At 50.5% G+C, this 9885-nt stretch overlaps 4 protein-coding genes across 4 annotated transcripts; 3 read left to right on the top strand and 1 right to left on the bottom strand.

Annotated features, from left to right (window-relative positions):
- Window positions 1–1899: 1899 nt before the first annotated feature.
- Window positions 1900–3844, top strand: ANOM_011241 (siderochrome-iron transporter; the record flags this gene model as incomplete). Its single annotated transcript, XM_015556497.1, has 3 exons — window positions 1900–2171; window positions 2237–2856; window positions 2910–3844. The coding sequence occupies 3 exons, from the start codon at window positions 1900–1902 to the stop codon at window positions 3842–3844; spliced, it is 1827 nt and encodes a 608-aa protein (XP_015401311.1).
- An 831-nt stretch (window positions 3845–4675) lies between these two features.
- ANOM_011240 (Ras-GEF domain-containing protein) lies at window positions 4676–6227 on the top strand (the record flags this gene model as incomplete). Its single annotated transcript, XM_015556496.1, has 3 exons — window positions 4676–5536; window positions 5587–5803; window positions 5890–6227. The coding sequence occupies 3 exons, from the start codon at window positions 4676–4678 to the stop codon at window positions 6225–6227; spliced, it is 1416 nt and encodes a 471-aa protein (XP_015401312.1).
- A 260-nt stretch (window positions 6228–6487) lies between these two features.
- Window positions 6488–7474, bottom strand: nscE (NAD-dependent epimerase nscE; the record flags this gene model as incomplete). The annotated part of the gene is made up of 1 exon (XM_015556495.1): window positions 6488–7474. The coding sequence occupies one exon, from the start codon at window positions 7472–7474 to the stop codon at window positions 6488–6490; it is 987 nt and encodes a 328-aa protein (XP_015401310.1).
- A 1265-nt stretch (window positions 7475–8739) lies between these two features.
- Window positions 8740–9652, top strand: ANOM_011238 (uncharacterized protein; the record flags this gene model as incomplete). The annotated part of the gene is made up of 3 exons (XM_015556494.1): window positions 8740–8869; window positions 8929–9174; window positions 9237–9652. The coding sequence occupies 3 exons, from the start codon at window positions 8740–8742 to the stop codon at window positions 9650–9652; spliced, it is 792 nt and encodes a 263-aa protein (XP_015401309.1).
- Window positions 9653–9885: the final 233 nt, after the last annotated feature.

Raw genomic sequence — 9885 nt, 5'->3', positions numbered from 1 at the left:
TTTTTTTCCCCCTGTCTAGCTCGGTAAAGCACTCGCCACGGCTGTGGCTATTTCCGAGCTTGAGCTCACAGTGGCAGGGGCTCTTAGTGAAATACCTCGACTCAAATTGATAGTATACAGAGCTCAATTGTGTTTCATTCATCTTTACGCTTCCACATACATGTATGCAATATACTGAAGGAATAGCCTGTCTGTTCCCAGATAATAGCTGTTACTAAGGTACATGGTCTAGATAGATAAACTAGAATCTGTGAACTGCGGCCACATTCACAAAACTACGAAGTGGTAAAAACAGGCCACACCAGAGCAATTGGAAAAACAAATGCTCTTCTATAGGTACCATGGGCTATGGAAAATATTTTCAAGGTGAATCTCTTTTTTCTTGTTTGAATCGTGTCTTTAATAAGATGAAGCGCGCCGAGCGCGCCTAATGTGTAGCGGAAGGCTTCCGACACACAAATGCCGTTCAGCTACTCGGAAGAGAAAAATAAAAAGAAATAAAATTGAAAAAAGAAAAAAGGACAGAGAGAGGAAATACTGTCAGGTGTTCCTATATTTGAGATATCTGTTTTTCTTGTACCTTGACTAGACATGATTTCTCACTTACATAGCGTGACGTTAGGGTAGAGGTACTGGTCATTGGTGGAATAACGTATTCAGTACTATCAATGCTATTAATATATTTTGACTCTTTGGTGCAAGATCTATGTCACCAATGTATGGAGAATGACAAGCATATTTCAATGATGAGCGATTTGAGCGGCCATCAAATTGCTCTTCTCTCTCAAGTTGCTGGCGATGTCGATGCTGTAAAACCAGAGAAGGATGGCCAGTGGGGTAAACGTAGCATCCAATCTAAGATCCCTGTAAACTCTATGCAAGGAGTTTTCTTTTTCTCTTGGACTGATCGTGGGGGTGCGATGCCTCGTTCTGATCATGCAACACGAGTCAGTGCTTCCTATCCCTATGAATATGCTGCACACATGCGGCAAGCACATACATTATTTTCCTCTTTCTTACGGCAGGATGATCGGTACTGTGCACAGACACAATTCTATTTCTTTGACCTGTAGGTCTTCTAGTGGACAAGGCTAAAAAATTTAATTAAGAAAGGAATGGCGTAAAGCCACGAGGGGCAAAGGGGCCCGCACGTAAAATCGATTGTGCCTGTCAGATTTTAGCGTCCCATATATCACACTATATTATTGATTTTACCTACTTTTTTCTTGCTTCATTTCCCTGGAGCTCGTTATTTCCGATAGCGCCCGTGAGTAATTTCCCTTCTTAGCAATGTGAGCCGACATCTTGACTAGCTCGATCACATCTGGGAGTCTTCCCACATGGCCCTGTGCAATCAAGAACCCCTCCGACTGCGCTTGATCCATCTGCCTGGCCGATCTGGACATGGTGACGGCGGTCGCGTGGGATGGGCCTCACGAGAAGCGAAGTCGGATGGAGACAAGCACCAGGAAGTGGATTTTATTAGTCAATGTGTGCGTCCAGCTGGAGCAACTAAGCCTCGCAGGCCGGCGATCACTATCTTATTGGGCGCAGCCCCACCAATAAAAGCGACATTTATCTGATCCGAAACCTAACCCTGGTTATCTGATCAAACCTGAATCAACCCGAACGCTGCCGTCATTGGGTGACTGCCTTTCTGTCTAGAGAACTCTGGTCTCCATCGGGAAGCGCGTCTTGCGGCAATAATTTGAGCAGACCACCCATTGCCGTTTGTACACCGATGGGCAGATCGTATTCTCTAGACTGGTTACGTAGAAAAGAGTTGCGACGCCCGGTCGTTTGTTCTGGTCGCCAGCCCTCTGTCCCGTCGCACATACCAGGAAACACAGTCAATCGCTCGAGTCCACATCGAGGTTTACAGCACTTATTTTGTACGCCATGCCGGGCCCGAATATTGTGCGAGGCCGGAACGACACACAGTTGGCCCAGAGTGTGGTCGGTGCGGACTTTCGAGACCTCAAGTACGAGGTCAGTGTGTCATCCGTGAATAACAGCCACAATCCCGATGCGATCAGTCTGGAAGCCCCACAGAAACAGCCCTTTCGAAGACCGTCCGAGGAGGTCACCCAAGGCGCACAACTGGGGATTCGAAAGGCCGAAGCAGCAGCACTAGCCTGGAGTAAGAAGACTGCCTATTTGACCTACGCTTTGTGAGTTGCATAACGGCTGTTGTTTTGCGTTCTGTCTCGCTTCTTGTCACTAATATTTGGCCGAGTCAAAGAGTTTGGCTCGGCTTCTTCATGCTAGCCCTACAGTCCGCCGTCAGTACCAATGTTATCCACAACGCATTCGCCCACTTCGAGGAAGCGCCCGCCGTGAGTACGTCCAGCATTGTGGCAAGCGTGGTCAGTGGGGTGGTTCGACTTCCTGCTGCAAAGCTTCTGAATATCTGGGGGCGCCCGGAAGGCCTGTCGCTGTTCCTCGCCGTTTACCTCCTGGGGTTGATCATTCTGGCCGCTTGCAACAACCCAAGCTCCTTTGCCGTCGGCTATGTTTTATATTGGGTTGGATACGATGCCATTTTCTTGATCCTCGATGTTTTCATGGCGGATACGTCTGGCCTACGCAATCGAGCCTTTGCTTTCGGTTTCGCCAGTACACCTTTTATCTGCACGGCCTTCACTGGCCCCATCGCAGCCCAGTCCTTTGTGAATCACTCAACATGGCGCTGGGCTTATGGATGCTTTGCCATCGCGCAGGTGTTTGTTTTTCTTCCCCTGATTGCTGTGTTCAAGTTCTACCAGCGCAAAGCCGAGAAGATGTTCATCTTTGTGCGGGAGCCCAGCGGTCGCACATGGAAGCAGTCCGTCATCTTCTGGCTCAATGAATTCGATTGTATGCGTCCGCTGCCATGATTGACGGACTTCGCTAACAATGATTTAAACTAGTGGTCGGCACCCTCCTCCTTACCGCTGCCTTCCTGTTGGTCCTCCTTCCCTTCAGCCTGCAATCCTACGGCCGAGCCGAGTATAACAGTCCCACGTTCATCGTCATGCTCGTGGTCGGCATCCTCCTCTTTGTCGTGTTTGGCGCCTGGGAACGATACGGTACTGCAACGCCTTTCATCCAGTATGAACTGTTCAAGGACCGGAGCGTCCTCGGAGCCTGCATAGTGGCAGCCAGCCTATTCTTCAGCTACTATGCGTGGGAGCTCTACTTCTACAACTTCTGTATGGTAGTATACGGGCTCAGTGTGAGTATGACGGGATATGTCGGGCAAATCTACAATGTCGGGTCGTGTTTCTGGTCAGCAGTGTTCGGGGTGGTGGTGTATGTCACGAAGCAGTTCAAATACAGCTGCCTGTGCTTTGGTCTGCCACTCGTCATGCTGGGCGCCGGCCTGATGATCCATTTCCGGTCGGCAGGAGGAAACATCGGATACATTGTGATGTGTCAGATCTTCATCGCGTTCGGCGGCGGAACCCTGGTCATCGGCCAAGACATGGCCGTCATGGCCGCCTCCGACCGCGAAGGCGTCCCCATGATGCTGTCGATGATCGGCCTGTTCTCCAGCCTGGGCGGTGCGATCGGCAATGCGGCCTCAGCTGCTATCTTCTCCAACACCTTTCCGTCTGCCCTCCGGGATGCGCTCCCGGCCGAGAGCAAGTCCCAATACATGGATATTTACCTCGGGGGGTACCTCAAACAGCTCGACTACCCCGTTGGCTCTGAGATTCGCGACGCCATCAACCAGGCCTATGGTGCCTACATGAAATATGGGTGTATCGCCGCGGTGGCGGTCATGGCCGTCGGGCTTCCGGCCATTGCCATGTGGAGGAACTACAGGGTTGACAAGAAGCAGAACAAGGGTGCTATGATGTGATGCGTCTCTTTATCTTTTTCTTTTCTGTTTGTAGTATCGCTTACGTTATACCCCTATACCCCTGTGCTTTTTATCGTTACATTCGGTTGGCTCTATTTTCACGTGTATGCCATGTGGGCTGATGGGAGGCTATTTGGTTATTATGAGTTCGTAAACCCTGTATTTAGATATCTGGGCCTATTTAACAACATTTATCGCTTTTAACTGAACTTTCCCATGCATGGTTGCCTCTGTAGATCCAAGTGAGTTCACCGGGGTTCGTCCGAAGAGAAGTACCAAACCAGTGGAACCCGCCTCAGCGACAGTGGGACATGCCCCTCCATGGCAGTGAAGTGAACTACCGAGTTGACAGGCCGGACAGTGACTGCTCCGGGCCCCAGTGTGTCCAAACTAGGGTATTTAAACGCGTCACTGGCGGCTTGGCGGGGGATACTGAATGGTGGAATCAGGCAGCAAAACCCACCGTGATGCATGGAGCCATCGGGGCACACGCCAGGCGCCAGGCGACAGGCCGACAGATTCTGTCCGTGCAAAGAAAATAGCTCATGTGGAGTGTCCGCCCAAAACGTAGGGAGTATCCGAGTCCAGCATTTGATCGTCTCGGCGATAAGATTGATAAACTTAGGGCGAAGTCGGACCCGTTCAACGTGCCTTCCCGCCGATGACATGCCACTTGCTGGGCTATTTTTGCCCGCTTAGTTGTGTTTCGTTCGGGGCTCTGGCGGGTTTTTCTTTTTGTTGGTTTGATCCTGGTAATTGCAGCTCTGCTAATGACGACCGCGGCGTTTGTTCTAATAGACTATTCTTTCCGAGAGGTCGCGTGCGATTATCATGCATGAGACTGCCCTCCCTGTGCGCGCCAGAGCGCGGTCTGTGTCCACTGATGTCCCTTGGTTTCTGAAATTGGATCATGATAATGAGGTGGTTTACGAAGTAACAGATCGCCCGCTGTTGAAGAGCGGTACATTGACAGGACTCGTGGAGCAATTGACTCGCCATGACCGACTGGACCTTGTCTTCAACGAGACCTTCCTGATCACCTATCCGACCTTTGTATCCGCGCCGGACCTCTTCGATGCTCTCCTCCGACGATTTCATGTCGAGCCTCCGGGTCAATTGACGGAACCCGAGCTGCAGCTGTGGTCCCAGCACAAACAAAAGGCAATCCGGCTCCGGGTAGTCAATATCTTGAAGACATGGCTGGAACGGTTCTGGATGGAGCCACGCGAGGAATCAACGACAGATTTCCTCGGGAAGATGCACGCCCGGATCAAGAACTCGACGGACGTGATGGAGACACCCACTGCCTCTCAATTATTGAGTGCCATCGATCAGCGGATCCAGGGCCAGGAGATCACGAAACGCCTTGCTACGCCGCCGAACTCCAACATCCCCAAACCGATCACACCCAAGAATATGAAAAAGCTGAAGATACTGGACCTCGATGCCACCGAGCTCGCCCGCCAGCTAACAATCATTGAATTCAACCACCACGCCCGGATCAAGCCGAACGAATGCCTCAGCCAGAAATGGAAGAAGAGGAGGTCCAATAGCACCGAGCCGTCGACGGGGGTCAATGCCATGATTCTGCACTCAAATCGACTGGCTAATTACGTGGGTGAGCTTGTGTTGGCACAAGATGAGCTGAAAAAGAGGGTGTCCATGATCAAGTTGTTTGTGCAGGCTGCCGATGTAGGTTCTTCCGTGGTTATGTGTGTTGTGTATAATATCTGACTGGTTAGGTTTGTCGATCGATTAATAATTATGCTACGTTGATGTCGATTGTGTCCGGTCTGGGGCAGTCCCCCGTCTTTCGACTCCGGCAAACTTGGGGTCTTGTCAATCCGCGCATTCGAAGCCTACTTGAGGAATTGCGGGATTTGATGTCGAGTGAGAAGAATTGGGCCAAGTATCGCGAAGCTTTGCGGCAGGCTAGTCCGCCCTGTGTTCCTTTCCTGGGTATGTACTTGCCCAATTCTCCTCTATCTCTCTTCCCATCATTTTGTTCTCTTGTTCTCTCGTACTCTCCACTAATAAGAGAATAGGAATCTATCTCACAGACCTAACATTCATCGACGACGGCATCCCTGACCTCACCCAATCCGGCACGATCAACTTCGCCAAGCGCATCAAAGTGGCCGAAGTCCTGCAAAACATCCAACAATACCAAAATATGCCCTACAATCTGCAGCCCGTCCCAGAGATCCAGGACTTTCTCATCAGGAACCTGAGGGACACAAAGGACGTCAGCGACATGTATGACCGGAGTCTGCAGTTAGAGCCGCGCATGGCCAACGAGGAGATCGTCGTGCGACGAGGCGCCCACACGGCGACAGGTAGCAATATGAGCTCGGTGATTATAGCAAGTATGGCTATGCGGTGAGAATGATTTGTCTATTTGCGTGCTTTTTCGCTGGTGATGGTCAGCTTTTCTGGTTTGGTCTATTGTGATACCTTTCTGGTTGGTTTTATTTTTTTCTTTTACTGTTTCTTGACGATGATGAAGTTACGATTCTCGTGATATCACGGCTTTATGGTAATGTATATACAAAAGCACATTCACTCTTTTGGTCCACAACATGGGATAAAAGCATAGATGGATACATATCTCACTCACATAAACCTCAACTCCAACTCCAAACATCACTCATTACCCACAAGAACACCCCTCTCCCTCTTAAACCGCTCAACAACAGGCACATAACTCCCGACCTCCACCTCCTCCAAGATCCCCGGGCCAGCCGGACACCAGCCCAACCTCTCCCTAGCCTTCCTGCCACTCGCCCGATTCCTGACCAGCACAAACTCCACCAGAAACCTCCCCCACCTCGCCTCCATATCCTCCCTCGTCCGCGACACAACATCAACCCCCACAACCCTGCCAATCGCCCCGGCCAACGCGGAATAGGTTACATCCGTACAAGACACCCCATTAAATACATCCCCAGGCCCAGCAAACCGTGCAACGAGAAAATAAAGCCGTGCCGCGTCCTCCACATGCACACAGGAGAAACACCACCCCCCGTCGTCGATCACAACGGCCTCCCCGTCCCGCACCGCAAGACGGATCAGGTCTGCTGCGAACCCATGGTCTGTTTGGCGGCCGTAGACGTACTGCGGGAGACGGAGCACACTTATCCGGACTCCCTTGGGGGCCCACGCCAGGGCGCGTTCCTCGGCCAGGTGGCGGGGTAGGGGTGTGTACGGTGGTGGGGGGGCTGTTTCGTCTGTTTCTCTGCCCGAGGGATCGGGGAGGACGCAGAGCGTGCCGCCGGTTGTGACTAGGGGTTTGTTTGTGTTTTGGAGGGCGCTGGCGAGTGCGTCTACCGCGGTGATGTCGAGCGCTAGTAGGTCGGTGTAGGGCTTGCTCCAGTCGTGGCTGAAGGCGAGGTGGAACACCACGTCTGCGCGTCTCGCTTCTTCGGCTAGGATGGTCGTGTCGCTTAGCGTGCCTCGTACTGGGGTTGCGCCCAGACTGCGCAGGAGGGTGTCGCCTGCCTCGCTGCGGGAGAGAGCGCGCACGCTGTGTCCTGCTGCGAGGGCGAATTCGGTGACTACTCGGCCTATGTAGCCTGTTGCGCCTGTTATGAAGATGTTCTGGGGCGGAGGGTGAGTGGTATTAGGGGGCATTTTGGGGGTTGGTTGGTTAGGTGGTGTTCCACTGGTGCGTTTGCGTAGAGTTTGTTTCGTGTTTGAATAGACGCGATTGAGGTTCTTTCATGTGAGTTAGGGTGGTAGATGGCTTTAGATGTGGTCGTTGAATAGGATTTCCATCGGAGTAAGAGTATCTCTTCATTCACCATTATGCTCCCGGATCAGATTCTAAGGGAGATTGAAACTCACTTCTCTTTACAGTTGTATCATGTGGTCTGTAAATTTCCCACTGTGAATTGAGATTGTGGATCCAGCGTTGCATTGGTGATGCTTGGCTGCATGTATATATTGTTGTTAAAGAGGGGATGAAGAGAGTTTGAGTTCGAGGTCGCATGCTGTCACCCGTTATAAGGGAAAAACAGAAACAATTTATTATTCCCTCTTCTATCAGTGAATTCTTTTATGGATAGGGCTATATCTGCTCATAAGACATTATCTAGAGCCAAGATGGAAGCTTGAGCTGGACAATATATGGAGCTAACCATAACAGGCTAGTGTATCTTCCACGACAGACACTTATGCCGTCGGCATAAATGACTAAGCGAATTAATGCACTGTGAAGTAGAGCTGCCCTAACTGGGAATTTCATGTTCGTGTGAGATGGAATGGCATTTGCTCTTTCAGTCATATATGATGTACCCTGTCGAACGGACGTCAAGATATTAAGTCTTGGGATCTATAAGGCATAGAAAGTGCGAGTGACGATCGTATATTGACCCCTCCGGTGGGGCTATACTACCCTTCACTGCCTGTACGGTGAAATCGCCGTGGAGACCGTACTCTCCAACAACTTTGGAGCAGTCATGGTCTTATATTACATGTGGACTGGTAGCTAGAGTTACTAGACTTATCTGTTATGTCACACTTAAAGAACGAGTAACCACTACTAACTGTAACCCATTTGGTTAGACACAGAGCAGATGTGGGTGTAGACACAGAAACACATGATGTATAGTACAAGTACTCTCGAGCTCCTGCGAATATTACGCTACCAACTTGCCTCTGAGATGTATACTAACATTGATCAACTTTAAACCATTAGTTGTACAACTGCATGCGCATAGCGCCTCATCGACCAATAACAATGAGAGAACCCCACACCGGCGCTTAACCACGTCAACACCAAACAAGCAAACACACACCATAATTCGAGCTTCTCTGTAGCCATCTATCTTATATAACCTGCTAATCCCCCATAAATCTGACAGACCATACCGACACAGCTCAACTAAACTCTCCCCATGGCCCCCCTCCGCTCCACATACGCTGGAGTGACACTCGACGCAGAGAAAACCCTCCTTTGCAAATGTGGCCATCCCATGAAGAGGTACACTGTCAGGGACGCGAAGAGTCCATACCGAGGGGAACAATGTATATCTTCCGCCTTTTCCCATCTGACCAAATCAATCTTAAAGACTGATAATGTCTAGATCTGGCTTGTAGAAGACATTCCAATGACGAAGAACACTGCAAGAGCTGGATATGGTTCGACGAGACGGCCCAGGTAGAACAACTCGTTCCTCGTCTTGCTGTTCCGCAGACGCCGAAGAAACAGACCGATATACGGGAGTTTGGGCAGTTGACGCCGCCGAAATCGTCGTGTCTGAAGAGGAGGCGGGTCAACGTGGACCCTGGGAGGCTGGACGAGCTCCCGGGGGATGAGATAGAAAAAAGTGGTACGTTGACCTTATTGATTATGTATCAGGAACGGGGGAAGGTGACAGTAATGTGTCGGTAGACCTTTCGGAAGGGACTCTAGATTCGCCGTCTCGGAGTAGGCAAAGGATGCTCGGAAAAGATGAGTCGACGCCGGTAGCTCGTTCGCTGTTCGTATGCCAGGAGGGAATGGGTACTGTGCGACATCAACCTCTTCAGAGACTAGGGACTCCGCCTCATCGAGTCGGGGATTCAAGTACACCACAAAATCCCAGACTTCTTAGCTCTGGATTGTTTACTCCGGGTTCTGGCCGTGGCCATAGAAAGCGGTGGATTGGTATGGACGCACCGGTAACTCCGACTAAACAAAACCATATTTTTGCGTCTCCAGCTTGTTTAGTGGACGACGATATCAGTGATTCGGATTCGTACGGCTGGGATGAGGAGCTGGTCGCTGCTATGTTAGATAAATCGGACCAGGTACAGCCATCGACATAAGATTGGTGACGGGCAGGTGAGATGCATCTAGGTCAAGGTCACAAATCAGCATTTCCGAGATCGAATTTGGAAATAATATTTCATCCACACCGAAAAGTAAAATGGTGCAAGTAGTATGAACGTGTATTCCTCGATGAGTAATAGACAACGTTTCCCCTCAAAGGAACCTGACCTTGGCTCACTCCACTCCATCATTAGTGGCCCATTCTGAAGTTTAATGCAGGTTGCGGGTA

Source organism: Aspergillus nomiae (genome assembly GCF_001204775.2).
Source record: "Aspergillus nomiae NRRL 13137 chromosome Unknown contig00618, whole genome shotgun sequence".
Classification (NCBI taxonomy): Eukaryota; Fungi; Ascomycota; class Eurotiomycetes; order Eurotiales; family Aspergillaceae; genus Aspergillus; species Aspergillus nomiae.
The sequence above is the reverse complement of the archived record's forward strand: the minus strand, read 5'-3'. Positions and strand labels throughout refer to the sequence as shown.